Consider the following 27,359-nt stretch of genomic DNA (forward strand, 5'->3'; position numbering starts at 1 on the left):
AGACAGTTAACTGATGATGATGATGATACAGTTTTACACCTTAACATTGCTATATACACATAACTCCTATGTGTATAACACCAGTTTTACACCTTAACATTGCTATATACACATAACTCCTGTGTGTATAACACCATTAACGCATAACTCACACAGAGAGAGAGAGAGAACTTTATGTTTACATTTAATTTACCTGGGTTTTAACCTTCATCAGCTAACGTAAATTTGTAAACACTTCGGCTATCGTTGCGGCTGTTAGCTGCACTTGCATCTTTCTAACTGTCAGTGCTATTGTTCACCTTAAATGCATAATATACAGCAGTTTTCTTTAATCAGTATTAATAAGTATGGTATTAAGTAATAAACTTTATTATTTTTCAGAATGATTTCTCCATTACATCATATATTAGAAGCTTAAACATTATCACAATTCTTATTGTTCTAAGACATCAATTTTCAGTTGGTTTTAGTTCATGTCAATAAGCTGTCTTTTCTTTGTATGCATAATATCAATATGTTAATCATATACATATAATAAAGGTGAAAAGAAATCATGAATGTCTATTAGCCAAAATGTACATGTTCGAACAAAACAAATATACCTCACATATTACAAAACCAAAACAAAACCTTTCTTTTCAGTCACACACTTGAGGAGGATAGCCACCTACCTTCACGCAGAATCCCAAGGAATGTAATACTATTCTTCAGAAGATGCTCAGCAAGCGGTTAGCAACAGAAGTAGTAGTTGCTGTTAAAGTTTCTAAAATTTTTCATTTTCAGAACTTTCATAACAATTATGACAGAACAATTTAGCATGTGTTTGGCAAACATTCTTCTGGCATGTGTTGCAGGAGAGCCGTGTTCGCTAATTATGTGTCCCACAAATATAGTAAATTCCTGGTCGTATCGGCGTTTCCCTTGTAGAGCAGCTTTCTTCTTTGTAGTCCTTGAAAAATAGAGCTAACTCTTTAGGAAGCCTTGGTATTAGTTTGGCCCGATCTTGAAGGTTTTGTTGCATAAGTTCAAGGGCCAACTGGTGGAGGTACTCTCCTCTCAATGATTTGTCCGTAGGATTGCTCATTGAGTTTAATCCAGCTAGATCTAGAATGCAGAAGAAGTAATTCATTGTCCATCTGAGAGTTTTCCTTAACGTAGTAATACGTGAACACATTGTAATCCATGATGTGTACAGGTTTACCGGTTTCTTCGTCTATATCATTGCAGTCGTGCATAGTGGAGAGTAAAATTACAACTTTCTTCTTTCGGGTGGCAAAGGAAATCAAAGATTTATCCTCCTGACACCCAAGCAAGTGACTCCCTGGTAGAAGATTCTTGTTTTCAGTCACAAACTCAGGGGGGATAACTGCCTTATCCTTACGCAGAGTCCCAAGGAATGTAATACCATTCTTCAGAAGATACTCAGCAAGTGGATAGCTACTGAAATAGTTGTCGGTAGTTAGGTTTCTATTACTGCGTTCTATTGGAGCACATAATCTTCTGACAATATCAAAAGGTTTGTTGGATGCTTCAAAGGGACCAGGTTTTTGTTTCCCACAGTACAGTTCGAGATTGTAGGTATAAAATGTTTGGGAGTCACAAAGGGCATAAATCTTTAGGCCGTACTTGGCTGGTTTCTTAGCCATATATTGAATAAAGCCACATCGTCCTCAAAATGTGACGAGCATCTCGTCGATGGTTATAAATTCCCCAATGTTGTATGCTTGTTGGCTATTGGCTATGAATTTAGTTTGTAGGTCTCTCACTGGAACCAACTTGTCAATTTTCTTCCTCTGTTCCCTAGTTGTTATGTCATCAAACCTAATCCACCTCAGGAGACATTTGAACTTCTCTTTGCTGAAAATCACACGCAAAATTGTCAATCCAGTACTGTTTGTCGCAAAATATTCTGAAAAATCAGCACGATTTCCCCTTTTCACACCGATTAGAAACAGAGCACCGATGACAGCCATAATTTCGGCATTCGTCGTTGACTTGAATCTGCTCTCTCGTCTCGTCTGCTTCATTTCTTTCGTTCTGATGTTTCTTGGTTGCAATATAAATGTTGGTGAATCTAACTATATCAGAAATTATGTCAGGCTTTATAATATTCAGGAAACACTCAAGTGGTCTTAGGCATTGTCTAGCTTGTGCCCTAGGCCCAGGAATAACCTTCACAATGTTCTTTGACTTCACCTTTGTCTGAGACAACAATATTTTACTTGACCAAAGAGTCTCCCCATCTTTTCCAATGTAGAACCGCATTTCCTCTTCATCATCCACCTCCATTGCGAAGTCACCATTATCCATATCAGTCTCTGAGTCAGAATTATGATTATCGTCGAGAATTCGTTGAGGTTCAAAGTCAGGATCTTTGTCTTCATCTAAATCGCACTCTTGTTCTTCTCCAGCAGCCTCTTCAGCTTCTAGTTCCCTAGTATTCTTTGGATGTTCTCTGGAGTGCTATATCTGGCCCTAGAAACAAGAAACCAAAATTACGATCTACAGAAGCATTGGTTCTATTATTCGATAAAGATATATATTATTTCAGAGCGATATAGTAATATAATACTATCTGATAAAGTAATAGGCCTAAATGGTGCAAAATTCACCGTCAGAAAGTTCAGATTTCCAAGAAAAATCTATCATTCACCTAAGTAACGATGCGTATATTTTGTATTATGACACAAGTTTTATAATATGTACTTATTTATATTAGACATCAATAATTTTATAGTTAATGTTGTTGAAAACACCTGTTTACAAAGCAATCCACAAAACAAAATAATAATAACATACACTTACATTGTGACCAAAAGCTGAGACACACTGGCTAACGTGTGTCAGACAGCCGCCGATCTGACACCTATGAACTTAGAAGTCACACTGGGCGCCTCCTTGTCGTGGAGACTTCTGGAAACCGTGCTGCCTAATGGGGAAGGGTGTAACTTAGGAATACTGGCTCCTCCCATTACACTGTGATACGCCGAGACGGAACGGCGAGTTGGTTTCAAATTTTGTGGCCAACAGCTGCATACGTTAGCCGATGAAGGTTAAGGCCCTTTAGAACCTTTACATTGTGGCAAAATTATTGTAGAAGAAAGTCCTTTATTAAAATACATAAAGAGTAGATCAGAGCAACTGTAAAACCTGGATTGGTATGCTGTTGTTCCAGTGAAAGAAAGAGAGAGACATCTTATGCTCTATGAACTGAATGATATGATAGCTTGAGGCAGTAGTGCCAGCCAGAGATTTTTCAAAGATTGAGAAGGTCTATTTGGTTACACACATCGTTAATAAATGAGTCACTCTGTTCAATGTTGGGAAGCGCTTAACTTTCTCATGTTTCTCTCAATGGTGGGATAACAGGCAGGGAGGCCATATTGTAGAAATACACACCGCTTGGAGCGCGTGGGTTCTAGACCCTTGAGACTAAGATGGATGAGTCCTAGTATCCCATAAGCTTTACTTGCATACAGAAACAATTTTGCTGCACACTGAAAGGCTGTGTGTAGAAGACTGTCTGGCCATACTTAATCTTATATATTTATATCTGTTCATATTCAGAGTCATCTTATTTACGTCACACCATACTGCCACGCTGTCCAGATTTGCCTCCTATGTAGACATCTTCATATTTTCTTATGGCTCTGTTAATTATGGAGTCATCTGCATACTGCAGTATAGTGGACATCACACAGTCTGGAAGATAGAGAGTAAAAGCCATGTACAACAAAGGCCCGAATACGACCCCTGTGATAATATTGAGGTTACTACTGTGTTCGATGACTTGGTCCTGCCAAACATGACGCACTGCATTCAACCCACCACGAATGACTTTAACCATGTCTTCGGCATGCCTCTGATGTCATAACTGCTTAGTTTTAACAAAAGTCTCTGATGAGGAACCTAGTCAAAAGCCTTGCTTAAGTCCAGAGCCACACAATCTATTTGGGAGATGTTTGTTCCAAAGGGTTCTACAAATCATCAATCACTTTTGTTAAAACAGTGGTACAAGACTTCCCAGGAACAAAGCCTGTCGTAGGTCCGATATCCTAATTGTGGTAAAACCTTCAATAATCATATTTAATATAATAGATAAAATAATAGGAGTTATGATGATCTATAAATTGTGTTAATATATTAATGTTTTGTGTCCCTGGACGTATAACGTCCATATACTTAAAGATCTGTGACCTAGCAATGGACATATTAACACACAAAGACTTCCAATATGGCACCAAGAAACAACACCAATAGGTCATTGATGTGAAACATGTATATATTCTTTGTAGATTGTTTAAAAGAAGGAGCGATTGCTTTTTAGAAAATAAAAAAGATAACACAAGTGCGAGGATAGAAAAAAGGATGATTGAAGAGAACAGTATATGTATAATAATGACAATAAAGTTGTTACACAAAGAAGTAAACGTGTTCTCATGTGATATTATGTTTATACTACACTCGTGGCAGGCAACATTTAATGGAAGAGTGTCTGAAAAAATTTGAATCTTTAACTGCCAAGTTCATCTCGAACTTCCACGTGGTTTTGTTGTGTTGTATATTAAATATTATAACATTTATTTGTATTGAAAAGGTGGACCTTTTAAGTTACCTCTCTTACGTTCTCAGTTCAATAAGGACAAAAAATGAAATTCTTAGATTTAACTCATTGGGCCCGAGCCACGGAACCGTTCCGTGCTTCGTCTCGGTGGACCAAACGCTGGACCACGGAACTGTTCCGTTGTCTCATTTTACTACGTAATTCTACTTTTCCTCAAGAGATGGCAGAGTGAGTTGCATTTGTGATTTGCGTAGGGACTCTTTTTTTGCAATGTTATATGCTCTTTGGTAATATATATATCGATAGTGTGCTTGGTAATATTAGTTTGAACTGGGCTATCTCTACCTTTGAGATTCGCTTGTAAACAAGATGGCTGCCAGTATACAACTGATATTTACAGATATATAACCCCTTTTAGGAAGTAATGATGATTAGGAATGTAATTTTTTCAGTGAAATTAGTAGTAATATTAGTACTAGTGTGAGCAATGCTCCTGAATAACAAATAGATATGGAAATCGAAGAGAAAGTGCAAAGAGAAAACTGGGTTACAGCTCAGCAGGCGGACTGAGTAGGCCTACAGTCCCGTGATGCTAATAAAATAAAGTGTTGTACTGTATTCCTTGTTCTGCAGTTTGTGGTATGGAAGCCTTTTGTGTTCATGTATATTTAAATCTTTAATGGTCTTGTAACTAAGAAATTTCTGATGATATGAAGCGACACTATATTTCCTCCAAAATAATCCCAGCGCCAGTGCAGTTTCAATCCAACAAATATGCAGGGCTCAATTGGTTAAATGATATTTTTCTTTGTAAAAAAAAGAAAATTGCATATTGAGAATGATAAATTGGTGACCACGACAGGACTTTTGAAACTCAATGAGGAAGTTTGATCAAATGATGGTGGTGATTTTAGGGAAGGTGCTGGCATCCCGAGGTTTAGCAACAACTGGAAGCAAGGCGGAGTTACAAGAGAGGCTGCACCAGAATTTGATAGAAAATGAGGAAGACCCAGGCAGTTACGACTTCGAAGTCACATCGGAGAAGGAAACCAATGACTGGGTAAGCATTATGTTTGCACAACTAACTACTCCGATCAAGGCCCAGTCTAAAAACATCGAGACCCAATCTAAAAAACTCGAAGGGAAAATCGAGGCCCAGTCTCAAAAAATAAAGGAACGAATCAATTCCTGGGTCAGAGATCTGAAAGAAGATATTTCAAAAATTAATGACAAAATCAGCAGCATAGAATTAGATGTAGATAAAGTAGTAAGTAATATGCATACCTTGGAAAACAAAGTCGAGGAGAAGATTGGAGAAATCGAGCGGGAATCCAAGCATTTTAAAACCAAAGTAGGCCAGAAATTTATGAAGTTTGAATCCTAGGTTAACAGAAACAGAAAAATTTTAACTCTGGGGAAAAACATTTCTGTAGGCAGTGGTCAACCTAGCAGGGGTATGGACCTTCTTTATGGGATACCGGACAATCCCAGGGTAATAAAAGACAGCCTACCGGAATTTCATGGGAGACTCAAGGACTGTCCTAAAGCATTTCTAAAGACATTGGAGTCTCTACTGGGTAGGACAAATATACCTACAGTAATATACTAGCAAATTGTCAGCCAGTAGCTAAAAGTGTCAGCAGGGGCTTGGTGGCAGAACATTAAAGGGCTCAGCCTCGACTGGGAGGAATTTAAGAAAGAAAGAAAGAATTCATCCAGCAATTTGACTCTGAGTCTGTCCAAACTTTGGTACAAAAAAAAGTTCCTAACTGATGCGCAACCCAGTGGAATGAGAGCAGGAGCTTTCGTAATTCAAAAACTCCAGCTCTTTAAGTGAGTCCACAAAAGGGAAAATATTGATACGAGCGTCCCTTATATAACTGCTATACGATAAGGTTAGATCGCCTGTTAAGGTGGCACAACCAAAAACCTTTGAAGAGCTCCGTCACATCGTAGCAAAATTAGACGAAGAAACAAGTTACCATACCTCAAAAACGAAAACCTCAACAGCGGAAGAACCCCGGAAATGTTACTGATGCGGGCAGACCGAGCATTTTAAAGGCTCGAGTTGGGGTAAGGAGGGTTCCAGAAGAATGAAGAAGCCCCAGATACATGACACCTGGCTCGAAGGTAAACATATTGGTCAAATCTGTAGTGAACCTAATCCACTCCACCCGGCTATTAACTTGACAATTGATGATAAGCCTTCAATCGCTACCCTTGACACTCAAGCTTCACACTCGTTTGCGAGCATGAATGTGGCAAAATTATTAAAACCTATTCATCCTGCTAAGGTGGCAACAGTCAGGGGGGCAACTCATCACATGCATTACCAGATTGAGGATTGCACCTTTCTTCAAGACAAGTGCTCTACTGAAGTCATAGATATACCAGTGAGAGTTGTCAAGATTTGATACCTAGCATAATATTAGGACACAACTTCTTAGCTAAATATGGGGTACTGATAGATTATACAGCCAATGAAATATTCTTTGGTAATAAAAACAATTAGGCTGGCATGGGTTAAAAATAAAGCCTTTGAGTCGGGAACTTTAGAAACCAATGTATTGGCCGAACTGTAAACAGGACTTTTGAGGGTGAAGGAGAAGGAAGACCTTGAGAAGTTGCTGAACAAATTCCCTGAGGTCACTACTGATAGAATCGGATTTACCACCACGGTAAAACATAAAATAATTTGTAAAGATAATGCCCCAGTTAAACAAAGGCCCTACCCACTTAACCCAGATAAATGAAAATTTATAGTTAAAAAAGTCAAGGAAATGGAGAACCAAGGATTGATTGAACCTTCGGTATCAGGATGGGCTTCTCCAATAGTACTAAACTAAGAAGAAAAATGGTGATTACCGACTTTGTGTGGACCTACGTCACGTAAATAACAACACTATATCAGATGCCTACCCCATGCCGGATCTCTGCCACCTGATAAAGCAAGTGAATAGGGCAAAAGTCTTCAGTACTCTCAATTTGAACTCTGGCTACTGGCAAGTAGAAGTTGAAGAAGAGTCTTGACCGATGACTGCTTTTTCCACCCTAAGATGACTATCAAATCAGAGTCACGCCAACTGGTCTTAAGATCTGTGCTCGCACTACGGCAAACAACCAGAAGGCAAGTACCAGCATGAGAGGACGCCGACCACATCAATCTTGACCTTATGGGACCCTACCCTATGACATCTCAGGGAAAAACTAGGATCCTCGTGGTGACTGATCTATTCACCAGATGGGTGGAAGCATTCGCCATCCCTGAAGCTACATCGGGGTGTATCGTACAACTCCTAAGGACGGAATTCTTCAGTCAGTATGGGTATCCTCTGTATCTACTCATGGACAATGGCAGTCAATTCACTTCGAGACGGTGGTTGCAAACTTTGCCTGAGTGGGGAATTGAACACTGGACGACCATCCACAGGCAAATCTCACCGAACAGAGAAATCAGGAGCTAAAGAAGATGTTTCGGATTCACTTGGTCGACAGAGAACATACCAAGTGAGACCAACACCTACATGGGTCCCTTCTGGCCATAAGACATCGGGTTGATTGCGTCACGGGTTTCTCGTCTGCAGAACTTTTCCTTGGACGTCCAATCAAGAGAACTGGCGACTGGAACTTCACCCATGGTTAAGGAGAGGAACCGGAGGATCCTGATGCATGGTATGTGCGCAACCAGCGGCAGATTCAACAGACGCACCGCCAAGCCAAAGAACGTTCAAGGAGAGAAGCCGAGAACAACGAAGCACGGGAGGAAAGGGAGTTCAGACCTGGAACAACAAGCTTCAAAAGTTCTACGCTGCGATGGCTCCAAAGTGGCTAGTACCTTTTGAGGTGGATAAAAAGTTGTGAAATGGTGTCTATCTCCTGAAGACTACACCGCCGATGAAGGTGCATACATTGGAATTGAAGGCATTACCTCGACCCCTACAAGAAGGTGGAGAGACCGGAGAGTGGACACTCTCAAAGGAGCCCCAGAAGAATGCAGACTCCAGGGAGAATCAACACACACCGATACCTACATTGGAGGATAAGAGAGATGAAGACACAGATATCAGGACACCTAGATATAATTTAAGACCTAGAGAAAGGAAGCTCCAGGATAGATATGGAAGGTTTTAGGGAGGATAATTGTCATAGGTCTGATATCCTAATTGTGGTACAACCTTCAATAATCATATTTAATATAATAGATAAAGAGCCTCCGTGGCTCAAGCGGCAGCGCGCCAGCCTCTCACCGCTGGGTTCCGTGGTTCAAATCTCAGTCACTCCATGTGAGATTTGTGCTGGACAAAACGGAGGCGGGACATATTTTCCTCTGGGTACTCCGGTTTTCCCTGTCATATTTCATTCCAGCAACTCTCTCCAATATCATTTCATTTCATCTGTCATTCATCAATCATTGCCCCAAAGGAGTGCGACAGGCTTCGGCAGCCGGCACAATTCCTATCCTCGCCTCTAGATAGGGGCTTCATTCATTCCATTCCTGACCTGGTCGAATGACTGGAAACAGGCTGTCGATTTTCATTTTCAATATAATAAATAAAATAATAGGAGTTACGATGATCTATAAATTATGTTAATAAATTAACATTTCATGTCCCTGGACGTATAATGTCCATATACTTAAAGATTTGTGATGTAGCAATGGACGTATTAACACACAAAGACTTCCAATATGGCGCCAAGAAACATCACCAATAGGTCATTAGTGTGAAACATGTATAATGTATTCTTTGTAGATTGTTTTAAAAAGGAGCGATTGTATTTTAGAAAATAAAAAAGATAATGCAAGTGCAAGGATGGAAAAAAGGACGATTAAAAAGAACAGTATATGTATCGTAGTGAAAACAAAGTTGTTACACGATGAAGTAAATATGTTCTCATGTGATAATTTTCTTTCGTAAAAAAAAAAAAAAAAATTGCATATTGAGAATGATAAGCCATGTTGGCTACAATGGAGTTTCTCAGCTAAAATTTGTGAACATGGGTTGCATTTGTGCAGCAATATATTACAAGTCTAGCTTAGCCCAAATCTTTTTTGTCAAGAATGTATTCAAAGATCTTCATGGCATGGTTCACAAGTTGGATTTGGTGGTAACTAGCATACTTACTGAACATTAATTTTGAAAATTGGTAAGGTAATGCTCAGGTGATAACTGACATTTCCACTTTTACGACAAAGATACAAAATCTTAAAGACAACATTTTGCAGAGATGTGACAATTTGTTTTTGTGGTTAGCTTGTCAAACAGCCTGTCGCCAATCATTTCAGAGATTCTGCCATTAGAAAATTACATCACATCCAAACAAGGACTTACAGACTCACTTTGTAGCCACTCTACTGAAGCACAGATGCTAGTTAGAAATGTGGGCTGCCTCTTCCCCTTCATTTGCCAAATTGAACTCCTTCACTGAGTAAACTGTTTAAGTCTTCACTCATAACCCTGAGCCATCTAATGACCCTTGGAAAGGAGGTGCACTAGCAATATACAGCTTTCAGCAGTTCAGCTGTTTGTGATTTCAATGGATTTATTGGAGGGTATTTTAAATCAACCCATATGTACAGGGGGCCCTCAATCTAGCACTTAGGGGCATGCTCTCTAGGGGTTATAGACGTCCATTTTATTATCAGAGTCACTTTTCAAAACAATACTAGTGTTATGCTGGGGTTAAAATGGTTTACTGTGTAGACGTCTGCAAAACAAAACATGGTGCATACATTAAGCCACTGTAATGCCAGTAAAACAAACCTTTTTGTGTTGTTATACAATAAAACAAGACCTGTATTCCTATCTCAGTTGTACTATGTGCAGAGATTTTTTTGAAATGCTGACAATCATTTTTAATATTCCTGTATATAAAATATACATACACACATACATACAGTACATGTTCATTCCAGACTTCTATGCCTTTCTGCATTCAGTCTGAAAAAAAAAAAAAAAAAAAAAAAAAAAACACACTCTCTCTCTCTCTCTCTCTCTCTCTCTCTCTCTCTCTCTCTCTACATACATGTTCATTCCAGACTTTTATGCCTTTCTGCATTCAGTCTGCAACTCTCTGAGAGTTTTTATTCTAAGATTCACATCTTTAAATAAATTTTAAAAATTCAATTTATCAACTATACTATCATCCTAGAAGAATACTCATCCTAAGTACATGAAATGATCTATGTAGAGTGGCTCAGCAAATCAAAAATCTCCCATCTAATTGTCAGACTGGTAATATGCACTACAGATTTCTTCTTTTACAAAAAACTGACTAGTGATCTCACGATATATCTATAAAAAAAATAAAAATAATAAAAAAATAAAATAAAAAGGCAGATAAATTGTGAGAATGTGAGTATTCTTGTATTTTCTTAGTCAGACTATAAAACTCTAGACATAATTTCACTCATGGAAGTTTTTTCTCCACTATGAGCTTAGGAAATTTGTAATTCACTGAAACATACAGTACATGTAATAGTTAAGGTACATTATTCACAATTACTATTATCAATGTATTTAGACTGATGCATTCAAGGCTCTCACTATTAAACACAGTATGTTCCGAGTGTTTGCCATGTGAAAGAAGAAAACTGTAAGAATTCCTTACGTTTCGCGAAGACTTTGCTCCGACCACAACTACAACTGTTCTGAACAGAAAGAAATTCTAATGTAAAGAACTCCTATGTTTACTTCTTTCACATGGAAAAAACAGTTTATCAGTGTAGGTCACCAATACCAACAATTCCAAACAGCATGCAGGACACATTAATAAAATTCTATGAGAAAGTTAGCAAACATGGAATTTACCTTAAAGCAAAAAAAATTGAAATGATGGGAAACACACCTTTTCTCTAGTTGTTTGGGTCACTGGGGTAGGCATTTTATTGTGCTCAGTTACTACAACAGAGGAGATGAGATCTATCGAGTTCTTGGCAGTGTCCTCGGACAGTGTACATCGATGGCGAGGGGGTTCTATAGACGAGAAAGGATTAGGATGAGATTTCTTTGCACGCACAACTGCGGCTGGACTAGATGGCGATGTTGTCGTGGGAGACGAAGGAGAGGGACTAGATGTGGGGTCTTCACTCGTAGAGTTCTCATCATTGCTTAAAGTTTTACTGGAAGAAGTGGTAGAAGTTACCGGCCTGTCTCCACCACTACCAGAGTTATACTTGTGCGTTTGTTTCTTCTGTTGCTGTTGGTGAAGTGGAAGCTGCATTGGTCCTTGGTCACGATATCGTGGTTCAGATTTAGTCTTACGATGCATGAGAGGTGTCGTGATACCCAAAATATCATCCTTAGGCGAAGGATCAAGGATATCTTTAGGCGCTAAATTGTTACCACTGCTATGAACACCTGAGGAATTTGACCCTACCCTAGGGTAACATGGAGCAGATGGAGCCCCGTAGTTTATGTACTCAGTCGCACTGATAGAACCACTACCTCCAGTCTGTCGATTACTGGAGTTTCCTGCTCCATACTTCCGTCGTGTTTGAGGAGTCGATTCCACAGATCGCATTCCGGAACTGCCTCCTCCACTACTACTTGTCCCCATGAAATACTTCTCATGCATGGAGTCATCTTCATCCTGATACTGGTGGTATTTCTCCCGCCTCTGCATGAAGCTATAGCTGCGTGCCAGAGGAGCCGGTACTGGAGGCTGTGTGGGAGTCTGGTTTTTCTGTCGAGATGAAAAGTTGTAAGCCCCACTCTCCGACACATCAAAGCTGCGCTGCTTTGCCAGACCAGCTGGATCCCGGCGTGCTCCACCTAATGTCGGTACAGACAGTAGCCCATATTTGTCCAAACTGCTACGCTGTTGCTGGGTTAATTGCTGCACCTACAATACAAACCAATTACACAAAATAAAGAACAGTTTTAAAAAGTGTCAATATCACTGAATAACAATAACAAAATGCTATGCAGCATAGCAATGAAATGGTTCATAATAAGAGACTGGAAAAATTTAAGCATAAAAGCAAACTTGTGGTTTTACATGATTATTGCCATAGGACCTCCAGTTTTATGTTGAAACCAATCTTTAAGGATACAACTTTCTATTTTTAAAATTCCATAATAATTGGCCATTGGTGTGAAGCCAGAAACAATATTGCTCAGCTATCACAATATACCAAACCTGTAAAAGTAGAAAATAAATTTTAGAACAGAGATTTCCTCGGTTAAATAACACTTTAAAATAAAAAACTGCCCGATGCAGAAAGGGAACCATGAAACATTTAAATATTCATTTGCATATTAGACACTACATATAATAGAACCCCCTAGCTTTTCGGGACAACGAAAGTTTTAAAATTAAACCTTCCCAAAACAATTTGTCAAAGAAGAAAAAGGATTCCACTTCATAGCGCTAACAGTGCAAAATCCTATTCCAAATGTCAATGAATTGGCAACAACAATGCCATAACAAATTTCTTTTGATAGTGACCCATGCTGCCTGCTGTCATTTCTTGATGGATACAGTACTTTTGCATCCATCTCTTGGCACAGGCCACAGTAAAGTGTAGCTTCCACCGAAGTCTCAGTCAACATCCATGGCTTTGACAATATGGAAGTTGCTGGGGTATAGGTAGTGCTGAGTAATGACATTCAGAGCATGACTAGTGCATCTGAGTGTTATAAAAGGTGCTGCTCATAGGGTCAGTCGTGCTGCAATAGTACTTTCTGACCCAGTGAGGAAAGCAATGGCAAACTACCTCACTCCTCATCTTGCCTAGTATGCCTCATTTTGGTGCTGCCATTGGTTATTGGGGTTTCCTTATAACCGCATAACCTTTGGTGGTGCTATTTGAGGATCCAACCAGCCTCTGGGCTGATGACCTAACAGACAGTGATCCATGTTTTATGTAATAGTTTGGTGTTAAGTGAGATGGTTCTTTTTCTCTTTTTATGGAGTTGAATAACAAAAAAACAAGAAGGTGCATGGTTCTATCGTGGTATCAAAAAAGTAAATAATGGAGATCAATACCAAATGCTAAATGAGAAATGATGGTTTTGCCATAACTCACGATATGATTCAACAAAGAGCATTAGAGGTGGCAAACATACTGAATCTCAGTCGATAAAAATACATGCACTTTTCTTTTCCACTTTTTATAGCCAACATCTTTTAAGCCAGAAAGAATTTATAATGGAAAAATTAAGACATATTAAAACAAGCACCATCTCAAATGTGAAATAATCTCCTTCTCTACTTCAATCAATCAATCAATCAATCAATCAATCAATCAATCAATCAATCAATCAATCAATCAATCACTACTGATCTGCATTTAGGGCAGTCGCCAAGATGGCAGATTCCCTCTCTCTTGATTTCCTATCCTTTTCTTAAATGATTGCAAAGTTGTTTCTTAGTATCTTTAACCCTCTACTGCATACTGTTGCCATTAGGCAACAAATAACTTTTCACCTGTATACGTGGATAAATATTGTAGGCATATTCCAGTGATGCCTTGTTTTTTTTTACATAACTTAAGACAAAACAGCCCTACAACCAAAGGTACTCCTTCCACCCCGTCAACATCCACGCGTACCAACCACCGTTTATTTTACGTAGGCCCTCCCCATCATATTACCACAGGGTTCAGGAGTACCTCTGGCTCAACCTCAAAGTGTTAAGCTATTAGGCCCAGTTAAGAATTGCTGATACATCTAAAACACTGAGCGTATGTTGAACATTAAAGCTTGAAATTTTCTTCACCAAACGGAGACGAAAAATAATTCATGCAGTAGAGGGTTAAGCTGAAGATGACCTCTAGTAAGGTTGAAACATGTCCTACATAATGTAACGTTTCAGACAAGCCATTTGAAATGGTAATAACTTTGTATTGAATAGGTGAAAGTTTTTATTTGTAATTCATTTTAAGAATTATCTTTACTGAATAAATGTACCTTACTGTGCTTACAATACCTGTAAAAAATTTTCATGTAACATCAGTCATGGTCTTGTATTGTACAAATACAAAATTCTTAGATAAATTAAAAATTGAATTAATACTGTACCGGAAGGTACACCTGCCCCGTTCATTTAAATGAACTGCGTTGGAGAATGCTATCTTCAATATAAAACTTGCAACAACTAGCGCAAGAAGTTTGAACCTTTGTCTACAGATGTCTCTACCAAAAAAAAAAAAAAAATTATGTTATGCCCTCTGGTGTGAAGAGGAAGTATTAAAATTGTTAAGTAATTTTTTATTTTAAAGTTTACTACACTCAGTTGATTATTCTTTGTTTTTGGTATGTTAAAGTAGACAATACTTCGATCTCTTCCCGCCAACTTAAGATGTTGGCCAACAGAAAATTTTGTATATTTAATTTTCAGCCAATTAGCGTTTTCTTGTATCTGTTTAAATTACCCAATAAGAGTTGGGGGTGTGTCGGGCCTTAGCCCAGCGTTTTCTGGATCCGTCCTCTCGCTTAAAAGCTGGCACTTTTTTGAGCTACCTGATCTTACTCATCGCTCCAGTCTAGTGTGTGGTTGTGAGAGGAGGCGGAGTGCCTCGTTCAACATCGAGCAGACCAGCAACTCAAGGCAATGGCAGTCCAGATCTTATTAAGTGATTGTCTTTGACAGCTAGCTCGAGGGGAAGGTTCCAAATCTTAATAATGTAACTTCAGTTTTCTTAAAATGTAAATTTCAGTCTTCTAATGTAAATTTCAAACATGCCTAAGAAACGTAACCATAATCAGGTGACAGAGAGTGTGATATCCTTTCAAATCCCCTTCAATTTGATTTTGAGATGACGATGATTTTGTAACTGATTTCTATTAGTAATCTGGTAAATTAAATACTATCTCCATCTAGTCACCACAGTAGCATAAGGCTTAGCCTCTGTATATTCAGGCCACAAGCCCAAATAGGGTTTTAACCATTCAATTATAACATTCTAAGAGTGCAAGAGTTTGCCTCCGCACAATTTTAATTTTTGGGCCAGTAATTGAACCTGTTGTTTTTCCACAAAGGCCCGGTAGAATGGGTATTCGATATCCCTGTAAAATTCTAATTTATTCCATTTATGTAAATATATCAGACTGTTGAGCCTAGTAGACAGCTAATACTGTTTGTTAAATGTAGATTGTGCCTAGAACAGCCTTGGAAGTGTAAAATTTATAGAGCAAAGATGCTCTGGTTATAAATGTAAAAGTTGAATGATGCCTTTAGAAAGCTGTTAACTTATAAGGTTCAGAGCGCAGTCTCCTGGACAAATTGGTAGAGCAAAGAGGCTCTGATTATGATGTAGAAGGTATTGGGAGATCCGTCTCCTTGACGGTTTTTTGAAAAGAGCAGGAGTGCTCTTGAATAGTGTATAATTAGGGAGCTTAAAGCTCACAATTGTTAATTAAGGTTTCTCGATTGTTACCCCATCTTATGATCTTTTGTACCTGAATTTTGTTAAGTCTTATTTCTGAAAAAAGAAAAAAAAGATAGCTGAGATTGAAATATAACCATGATTTTAAAATTTTAAATCAATCTTCTGACTATCCAATCTTGACCCATTCATGCCCGCACCTTCTTTCACCTCTGTCCACCACAGTATCCCCGGAACAAATACTATTCCAGAAAATCCCCGTACAGTCAGCAGGTGCTGACATTTTATGAATGAAGTAGAAGAGATTGCACTTCGTAGTATAAGTCATTCACATTATTGTTTTAAAACATTACCTTGATTTAACGCCACCCTCCTTATTGTGCCAACTACACTGAAATAACGATACTGTTACAATGAGGGGTAACTGTATTCAAATGTCTTAATGTAAAATAGACTATTTCTTTTCATTTATGCCATTTGGCTGAAATATATATTAAATACAGTAGAGAAAATGACATATATTATGAAAATGGAATTGAAAAATAAAGTAACAGCTCATCTACTCTCAGAAGCATGTGCTGACATTTTATGAATGAAGTAGAAGAGAGTGCTAGCTTCTTACCGAAGCAGCTGCAGTTTTTATATCACTCAATGCCCATAAGTCACGTACCTGTGGTCTGGATTCTGGTAAAACTGCAAGTCCTATGGCTTAAAATTATAAGAATACTAGAGGAACCATGCTGCTCTGCAGCATTCATTATAAATAGGTCAGATAACTTGTCTTGATATGCCTGTCGGAGTCATATTGTTTTGCCTGCCCTTTTCGATGATTTTATGAACATTTAATAACAAGCGTTATGGTATACCGCAGTTCGTAGTCAGAACTCATCCATTCTGACATCATCATGCTGTCTATTTGGTAAAAATCTATCCATATATTTGCTTTTTGATAATCCTGCAGTTCTTGATGTAAAGTTTGGTATTGTGTTGTAGAAGGCAATGGTATTTTTAATCGCAGTTCTTCTACATAGAACAGTTGTCTCGTGAGCTCGGAGGTTAGGCTCGAAGGAGAGCTTTTGCCAGGCAGAGAACTTTTTTAGATACATGGCCCTTACTCTTTCTAGTGTAACTAAGTTATCCTGTGATAGGTATTCCTAGAAAATGTCTAAGGCGTATATCATGATGAGGTCTGTTTGTACATAGACTATTTTCTCTTAGCAGCGTGTAAGTTATTAGGAACGCTCTGCTATCTGTTGAATATATTTGGAAGCTGGGAAAGGTTAGAGAATCAAAGAGTATCTAGCAGGAAATAGTATCCTTCCGTGATCAGAGGAAGTGTATACTGTCTGGCTTGACAGGTAGTAATCAGACATGGCTGCATGCAATGACATTACTAAGATGAAAATCACAAATGTCAGAATATTAATGAAAATGTTAGTCACTTAGCAACCTGCTAAGTACAGAATGCACTGCGGGCTAGAGTAAGCTCTCACCTGCAATTAATGAAGTGATCATTTAAGGATTTCATTTTATGATTACTCAAAGTTGGCTGAACTTAGAGACCTATCAATCTCTCATGATTCACCGGCTGGTAATTCCAGAGAGAATAAAACAAAAATGAAGCAAATCGGTCCAGTATAACGAACGGACAGATTTGCCAAAGCTGTTTTAATATATAGATTTTACAACTTACAACAGTCAATTGTAGTTTCTGAAATATCAATGTCTCACCTAGATATGCATCCACAAATTCATTTTCAAAATACTGATGACAATTATGTTTTGTTTTTTCACCAATAGTCTGAATATTGTTGATTTAGGAATTATTAAATAGATATAGGTGGAAACCTTCAAGTTAGCTCTTCCCAGCACCACCATCACCACCGCCATCTTTATATAATAAACATAGTAAGGATGGAAAAAATAAAAAGTAACTTACCGAGTCACAGCATGATGGAAACACACTGGAGAAGGTACCAAAATAATCAAATCTTCATCAAGGAGAAGGCAGGTAACTACTTTAATGACATGGTACATGCTCCTAATGGTGCTGGTATAGGGTGAGGGAAACACAAAAAGAAAGCAAACGAGTGTGATGATGGGTCAGGCATGACCAGGATAAGTTGAGAATGGTTAAGTAAAGATATACTGACTTACCTGTGAGTTGGCCTCACCAAGAGGTTTTTTCTTGAAAAGCGGAGTGCTTGTTGATAATGTGAGGCCGCCACTTGTCTCACGGTGTGCCTGTGATGGTGTAGGTGATAGTCCTGCTGAATTACTACCAGTATGTTGACGATGACTGTGATGGTGATGATGATGGTGGTGGTGGTGGGGTGATTCCAGTAACCGATAACCAGATTCTAAGGATGTTCGACTATGAGAAACTGAACTTGAATCACTCGATCGTCCAGAATCCTGTTTAAAAGGTAATTATAATCTTAGAATGTAAGATATCAAAATAGTTCTAAGCTAATTTATCATATTTTCTGTTCAACTTGTAATTATTTTTGACTCTATATGCTTAAATAACCAGAATGCAATGCATATTTTAGTGCTGTAATATGCTTAAACCACTATGTGCGTCATTGATCAAGGAGAATGCAAATGACTTCTGTCAAGTTGGGCTTAACTCAGACTTTGGTGAAAATAAATGCTAGTCATTCTTATACAATGCTATTTACAACATTGAAAGGTTTCCACATTCAGTAATTTGTCTTTATAACATTTAACCCCTACTAATAAAATAAATGAAAGTATGTGTTTGAATGTTTCACATCTGAATGACTTGATGCACTTGGATTAAATTTTACAAACAATTACAGTATAACCTGAGATGACATCATAAGGACTATATATATATACAGTACAACAGTATCACGCTATACATTATCCCTTAAGGGGTCATGCAGCAAAAGAAAATATGAAACATGTCAGAGGAAAATATACGTCTGGAACCCTAAGTCAATAGGGTGCCTAAATTCTTTGTCCTACTGAAAAATGGAGCCTACGAAGTGTACCTAGAATTCAATAGTTCTCCAGTTTTACGTGTTTCAGTACATGTTTCACCTGATAGAAAAATAAAAGGAAGAATACGTACAGAATTTAGAGTTAATCATATTCCATTTTCTTTGTAACTCTAAACTGTTTGCCAGGAAACTGTGTCTGTCATGTTCTGCAGTTTTAATTAATTACAGTAGAATTCCACTATAGTGAGTACGCATATAGCGAGAACCCTTTTGTAATGACAGCTTTTTGCTGTCCTTTGAAAATTCCTACATTAAACTGTGTATCATCCTTCGGTTACAGCGAGAACCTTATCATTGATGCATCCATTATTACGAGTTATTAAGCATGTTCTTTTTTTCCATTCGATATATAAGCACTCCAGCAATTAAATTGAATGTGATCTATCATCTTCAGTATTGTTTTCTCGCTATGTGCACTGCTGAGCTCTCTTGTCGACATTCAGAGTTGATTAGTAATACCCAGCAAATAGTGTACTGTATAATTATTGTAGATAAATGAGGTAATCCACCTAATCAATACAATATAAAATGAGTACTTCAATCTATTTTAATCATGATACTAGTTTCAGCCTATTGATATTAGGCCATCATCATCCATAAGATCTTAAAATACTTAAAGAACTAGTTGGCCATACATATAACAAAAATAAATAGCATAATACTTGAAAGTAGTTCTGATCTAATATTCAATATACACTAAAATAAGTCACTGTCTTGAGGATGTAACACAACACTTGAAAATTCTTACCTGGGAATGAGTAGTGCGGTTGTACCATGATCCACTACCCTGACTACCTCGACGTCCACGCTGTGTCCCATCCTGATCATCGCGGTGATGTCTATGATGGTGGTGATGATGGTGACCTCTCCGACCAGATCTTGGGGAGCCTACTGGCGATGTTTGCGTCTCTGATGTTACTGATGACTTGGCACAACTGGATGAGGTGTGGGTACGAGGTCCTTCAGCTTTTGTACTCTGAGAATAACAAGAAACATTGCTGAAGCCTTTTGACTTCATAAAACTCAAAATTGTCAGCTACTATTACCCAACTGAAATCTTTACTGAAATATATCATGAAGATCAAGAGGTAATAATACAAACCTTACCAAAAAAAAAAAACTTTTGCAGGAAGCAGTACAGCAAAATAATAACTAAACTTCCTAAAATTATAACTGAACAACAAAACAAATTACAACGCTCTTGAACATCAATATTTAATAAAACGTGTAATTGGTAACAGTTTATATCATTTCGTAAAGAAAAATTATAACAAACTATCAATACAATATTATGTATATCTTTTTATTTATTAGACTACGTCAAACATTTCATTCGCCACCAGAAACTACTTCTGCAGTATTTTTCCAGACGATTCTTCAAAAAACACCAACACAGTAGAGTCCCACAAACTCGACTCAATGTGGACTGAGAGGGTAAAGAGTTACCAAAATTGACAAGTTTTACGGGCTCAGGAGTGAATTATTCATTAAATTGTTCTATAAACTAATCTATCATAAGATTTAATACTTTCAGAACTTCAAATATTATCCCACTTTCATCCTGCCCCATCCATTCTCCAATATCATTACTAGCAGTGTTGGTAAGTAACTGAGTAAAAGTAATCAAATTATTTGTAACAAATACATTCTGAGTAATACTTATAATCATGACTTTTACCGAGTGTAACTCATACTCGTAATTTACTTCTTGAAATAAAATTGTAATCATTACATTCTCATTCTGCAAGGTCCACCCATGAAGGAGCTACAGAGTCAACTGGGACCTCCCAGCCTGGAGGCATAGCCAGACTCTTGCTGTATTGTTCTCTTCCTCTGGTTTTACCCTCCACCTTCTGGAACATGGAAGGGGAATGTTCTATCTCTAGCCGAGCCCTGAATATTCTAGTAATAATACAGGATATCTAGATAATAATACAAGGTTGCCGCAAGCGAGAAGTTGTAGTGTTGGAGGGTCAAGTGTGTTGTGGATGTTCCACAAGTCAGTGTTGGTGTTCAGTAGCCAGACTGGGGCAACATCAGTGTTGGCTGTCGCCTTTGTCCCACGGGTGTCAGAGTATCTGAGCAAAGTACGGTGTATGTATTGCCTTGGAGTATTCGCGGAGTACTGTGGGTACTGTCTTGGAGTACTTGTGTATCTGTACTACTGTGGATTGTGAACTGTTCTGCTCCATGGATGATAAACTGAGTAACTCTAAGTACTATGCTCCAATGCAAAATTTTCTTTGCTACTCTCTGTGTTTCAGAATACGCTCCTTCTAAACTTTCCTGTACACAAAACTTTACGTTTACTCAAGTCAAACTTCAGCAGGAAATTGAGACACGTAAGTTTGAGAATGTCATTCAAAATTTCCAATTCTTTTTCGTCGCTGAAGAGATGATTCACAAAATACGGGGGGGGGGGGAAATAATACCCATTGCTCGAACCTTCAACAATCTCTATGAAGACCCCAAATACACTCGCAAATATTACCACTTTTTATACGGATCCTGCTGTCCCAAATATTGCCCATAATCACAAGCATTACCTGGACTCTCAGAAACGGAATGAAAGTACGCTGTTAGCTCTTAATTTCATGATTCATTTGCTAGTGCAAAATAAAATTAGAATACAATGTATTGTAATATTGCCGGCAGGTGACTAGTTATACAAATATCATGTTCTAATTTCGGTATAAAAACTGTCAACATTTAGAATATTTCAAGGGAACTCTATTAGGTTTTGGCAATGCTAAACAATCGAGCCTAACTTTTGCAACATATAGTTCAGTTTGTTAGTTGTATTTTCTTGAACGACCTGCATAAGCAGAAACATGTCAGGAAGAAGAAGAGAAGTTGTATTTTCTCTCACTCAAGTTGCCAGTATTCATAGATTTGAAAAGTATGGAATTTATTGCTTGCTGTGCCTGAATTTAAAGATATTCTACTGAACAACAGTTTATAAGAGCTTGTGAATTAATGATTTCTTTGTCCCATTTTGATTACAGTAAACTGTAATATGAGGGTGGGCTACTAAAATTGGTTTCAAGTACAAAAAGGTCTGAAACAGAGAACGGTAAAATTGCCTTTCCTGTTTGTCATCATAATGGATGGAATTCAAAACAAAGTGAAGGGAAGGATCCTATACAGCATGAAGGTATGGTTGGTTGCAGATGACACTGTGATTTTTGGAAAAAATGAACTGAAAATTCAGACTCAGATATCTCGAATAGAACAGTATAGGAGTGCTGCCTTGGAATAAGTAGAACAATAGCAATACCTTGATCAAGACAAGTGGAAGGAGAGTGCTCACACTGAAGTAACATACACTGGAAGTAGATAAAAGCTTTTAAATATTTGGGAACCATCAAGAGAGAATTTTTTTTTTAACTTTACGTCGCACCGACATGGATAGGTCTTATGGCGACGATGCGATAGGGAAGGCATAGGAGTGGGAAGGTAGCAGCCGTGACCTTGATTAAGGTACAGCCCGAGCATTTGTCTGGTGAGAAAATGGGAAACCACGGAAAACCATTTTCAGGGCTGCCGACAGTGGGATTCGAATCCACTATCTCCCGGATGCAAGCTCACAGCTGCACGCCCCTAACCGCACAGCCAACTCACCCGGGAAGAGAGAAATAAGTGAAATACAAGTAACAAAGTGAATTTCACTAAAAGGTCAGAAAATTGGTATAAAAAGAGGAAACTGGATTCCTCAGAAATATATAATGTAAAACAAGAAGGGATGAAATCAGAAATGAGTTCAGAAATAAACTGGAATGTAAAAAAAGTTGGAAACTGGACGGGAAGGGCACATCTATTAGTGATGTGTACATGTAAGAAGGGCAACAGAAGGTAGAATCCAAAGAGAGAGAAAACAGCAACATGTGAAAACAGGAAGAATATTTCAAGAAGAGTGGATCCAGGAAAAGACAGAATCAAGGTTGCTGATCCAATGTTCAGCCCAGGATACTTCTGGACAAATGTGCTGGAATAAGATGTTTACAACTTGCAGAATTCAAAACTGACAGCTCACATTCATAAGAAATGTATATGATAAAGCACTTGAGAAAACTTTTAGTTGTCCTATGAAAGGGAGAAGTCTAATAAATGAAAATTTTCAACAAAACTGTAGTATTAACGTAGCTTTTCAGTTATATTTTATTCAAAAGTACTGCTTGCCAAATCAAGACTTATTTTTAAAAAATATCATTCAAGAGGTTTAGATCAGGAAACAAAATTGATTTGATATAAAAGTAGCATAATTTGTCCAGTTGTTCAATTAGCTCAAATTAATAATATACTCCTAAAAAATGGTTATTCTTTTAAGAATATGTTGCTTTTTTTTTTTTAATATCAAATACTTAAGGTGATCAAAAGTGAAGTTCTGTACTGTTCTTACAAGTTGTAATGAGAAGCCTCTCACTGGTTGGTTTGTGGGAGTGGTAGCATCAGCTGCAGTCTTGGAGCTTCGAACAGAACGACCTGGAGTTTGCGTGGCTACAGACTCTTTCTTTCGTGGTTCTTCAGTCGTTGAGGTTACATCTTCTGACACCGGCTCTGTGTTCTGCTTCAGCGTCTATTAATATCCAATCAAAAATAAATTTAATTTGTCACATTTCACCTGTATAAATCCTGAATTTTCACTGAGCAGACTTACAATTTTCTGGTTACTATCTAATGATAGTTTAATACATTAAATTTCAGTATTTCAAATTTAAATGGTATAATCAAAGAACATGAAATTGATCTTGACTGACAAGAAAAAACAAATAAGAAAACAAAATCTCTTTTCAGTAAATTAATTAAGTTACCCCAATTGTTTGAATGATTGATTGATCAATCAATCGATCTCAGTACTATGAATTAATTCAAAACTTGATATCATACGTGGTGTTTACTAATGCTGATCATGAAAATTATAATTTTCCTTACATTATTTAATAAAATTAATGATGAAAGAATATGTTTTATGTAAGTAGTAGTATTGTGTGTCTTGTGTGATCTTCCTGTTAAGAGATTCTTCATTTACTGTAATTGTGAAGTTAGTGACAAAGTCAACAGCCATCTTTTACTTTTAATGCTTGGCATTGACTGTACATAGTTCTTCTTGAGGCAGACTAATTTAAACATTACCAAATCTTGGAAGTACTAATGCACTACCATCTGGCAGAATTCGCATTAGTTACATCTGCTGTCATCATATGGAGTGAGTATATCTACCCGTGTATATACTCCACATATAAATTAGGTTTACAATGGGTTTTTTCTTTTTAATATTCACCACGGCCATCTCTATCTTATCCTTGCAAAATGATCATTGCTCCAGCACTAAGATATTTACAGCTCCAATATCTACCTCAGCAATTCTATGAAAAAAGAAATAACTTTCATCTCCTGCCATGTTAAAATGACCATACTGAATTAAAATGCCCAATGTTGATTCACAGTCTGGTAATGAAATTCCATTCCCTATCTGTAATCAATCTTGTAAGTCAACCTTAGGAGTAAATATTTACATGGTAAAGGCTCACTCTGAGAAAAGGAGAAATAAAAGTGTAGCACAATATGCTATTAACATGAATGTTGGGAGAAAGCTTAGAGTTGACAGAAGAAACCCCAATGGTCACCGATCATGAAACTGAAAATATTAATCCAATGAAGAGTTTGGAGGACAGGATTTCAAACATTATGCAAAATGGTGATGCTAATCAGCTGGAATCCTTTACTTCAGAAGTTATGCAGTTCTTTGCAGATAAGGTAAATCAGCTTCCTGGTCATCAACATCCTGCTGTTGGATATTACAAAAGTAGAAATTTACAAAATAATCATAAAAATGATCATAAAGCCTCTTAGTAACCCACAATGGAGGTCTAAAAGGCAATGAGATTAAAACAGAGTGTTATGCCAATGAGGTAGCCCAATACCATTTCTACAATTAGAGGCAGAAAATTGCTCGCAGAAGTTAGCATAAAACTACTACGGCCCTTTTGCTACCAAAAATAACAATTCTCCTCTTTCTCTTATGGAAACAAGCAATGACTTACCTGTTGAAAGCAATATTTCAGTATATGTTGGCCATAAGGCATTATACAGCATTAAAGTTAACACTTCACCAGGCCCAGATCATATTACAGTTTGTGTATTACTAAATTCCTGACGTTACACATCAACACGATGCTTCATTTTTCCTACGTACCCACAAAACTCAAAATGGCCACAACATTTTAATAGTTGTACATAAGGGTGAAGACATAAATGATATTAAAGAATGGAGACCTATAACAATACATTCGGTGATTAGGAGAATAAATGAACGGGTACTAGATATGAGAGTGTGTTCATATGTCACACTAAATTTTCATCACCGTAGCTTCGTGCCATTACCTGGAACTAATGCCAATGCTTCCCTCATGAATGGTTGCCTCCAGGATGCAAAACGTAACAGAAAGGATTGTTGTGTCATTTTTTAGACGTCATGAAAGCATTTGACTCTATAGGACACGAACGTATCAAACAATCACTCCGACAATCTGAAATTCCTCCAAAATTATGTAGACTAATTGAAGCATTTCTCACAAAGAACACATTTCAAGTAGAAAGTGATCATAATAAATCAAAACCCATCTAAATGAATTGAGGCGAAGCTCAAGGGTCCCCTATCTCACCATTCCTGTTTATTAGTAATCAATACTGTAACACAAAATTTCACTGACCATGACATATGCCAATGTTATGGCTATGTTTTATCTGATGATCTACCACCTTTAACCTCATTTGCTTGCACTGATGACTAAGTCATAATCGGTAAAACATCATTAAATACGTAGGCTATGTCACGAAAGTTTGCTAGGGATGAATAGTAGTATAGTGAGTATAGGATTTTTTTTCTATTTCTTTGGGGCGTCGACCTATAGAGATCTTTTGCCCCTTGAGTATAGGATAGCAAGTACTGAACTCGTCGTAGTACCGGCCGGAGGACTAAAACCAATAGGCTGCATGTTGGCAGCAACAGCCGAGTCAGAGCTTCACAAGCTACGACGAGCTTGTGGATTGTGGTGCATTAACACTCCAGAGAATGTGTTTCTTACTTCACTAATAATATTTGAAATATTAGCTGAAAGTTATAGTATTTTCTGTGCAATGAATAGCAAACGTAAATCTTCTAGAGTTTCAATTTTATTGTTGTTTGAAAAGCCAAGAAATGGAAAACATATCAAAATTCTGTAGATAAAAGCTTCTTATAGTGGCATTGACATGATTACTACTGTTAACATAGCGGCCCCTTTAAAAGGACTTATTTCAAGGTTGTTTTTTTTTTTTTTTTTTTTTTGCCAAGTTGCTTTTACGTTGCTCTGACACAGATAGGTCTTACGGCGACGATGGGACAAGATGGGGCTAGGAGTGAGAAGGAAGTGGCAGTGGCCTTAATTAAGGTACAGCCTTAATTTGCCTGGTGTGAAAATGGGAAACCACGGAAAACCATCTTGAGGGCTCCCGACAGTGGGGTTCGAACCCACTATCTCCCGAATATTGGATACTGGTCGCATTTAAGCGACCGCAGCTATCGAGCTCGGTAGTCATTTTTCTAAGTTTTCAGCAGACGTAATTATTAAAACAGCATAGATGTATAATGCAGAGTGCACAGCAACAAGTGCTGAATTAAGAGCGAAAATATTACTGTGGAGAGATAATTGGACAACGTCTCATCCAGTAAAAATAAAATAAAATAGAAGGCCGAAAATGTTACTTATATTAGCTATTTGTAATGGAAATTTCTTTCCCAATATTAGATTGTATTGATCGTCAATTGTTTTGTCTCTTTGAAGCAATCATATCTTTGGTTCTAATTGAGGTGCGGAGTTCGTTTTGGCCTAAGAACAATCAGTGAATCAAGCTCTTTCATTTCAGCTCGCCTATGTCGGTGCGACGTAAAGCAACTAACAAAAAAATCTATATATTAAAAAATTATGAAAACTAAAGTCAGTCAGTCCGGCCATTCTATCCGGTCGATTTCCTTCATTCTTTTTTTAACTGAAAGGTATTTATGCACAGATCTGTCATCAGATACTATAAATCACTTGACTTCCGCCTTCCTCAAGTGATTTGAGTTTTCAATTGTTTTGTCTCTTTGAAGCAATCATATCTTTGGTTCTAATTGAGGTGCGGAGTTCGTTTTAGCCTAAGAACAATCAGTGGATCAAGCTCTTTCATTTCAGCTCTTAACTATTCAAATTGGTTGATTCTGAAGGAAGTTACGAGTGCACATTCAATTTGACGTCTCTGATGCAATCATATCTTTCGTTCTAATTGAGGTACGCAGTCGTTTTGGTCCAAAACACTCAGTGAATCAAGCGCTTTCTTTTGAGGTAATAACTACTTAAATTGGTAGATCCTGAGAAAAGTTATGAGTACATTCGTCTCCATGATGAAGATCTTTGAA

General features: G+C 37.7%; 1 protein-coding gene across 1 annotated transcript in view; it reads right to left on the bottom strand.

Annotated features, from left to right (window-relative positions):
• The window catches only part of RhoGAP93B (MyTH4 and RhoGAP_KIAA1688 domain-containing protein RhoGAP93B), a 435,660-nt gene that overhangs the window by 162,127 nt on the left and 246,174 nt on the right, over positions 1-27,359 (bottom strand). Inside the window, exons 4-7 of the mRNA XM_067151129.2 lie at positions 23,343-23,495; positions 19,668-19,931; positions 18,051-18,308; positions 11,411-12,406 (exon numbers count right to left, since the gene is read on the bottom strand). Of these exons, the coding sequence (XP_067007230.2) occupies positions 11,411-12,406; positions 18,051-18,308; positions 19,668-19,931; positions 23,343-23,495 (1,671 nt within the window). The remainder of the gene's footprint in view (positions 1-11,410; positions 12,407-18,050; positions 18,309-19,667; positions 19,932-23,342; positions 23,496-27,359) is intronic.

Source organism: Anabrus simplex, chromosome 1 (assembly GCF_040414725.1).
Source record: "Anabrus simplex isolate iqAnaSimp1 chromosome 1, ASM4041472v1, whole genome shotgun sequence".
Classification (NCBI taxonomy): domain Eukaryota; kingdom Metazoa; phylum Arthropoda; class Insecta; order Orthoptera; family Tettigoniidae; genus Anabrus; species Anabrus simplex.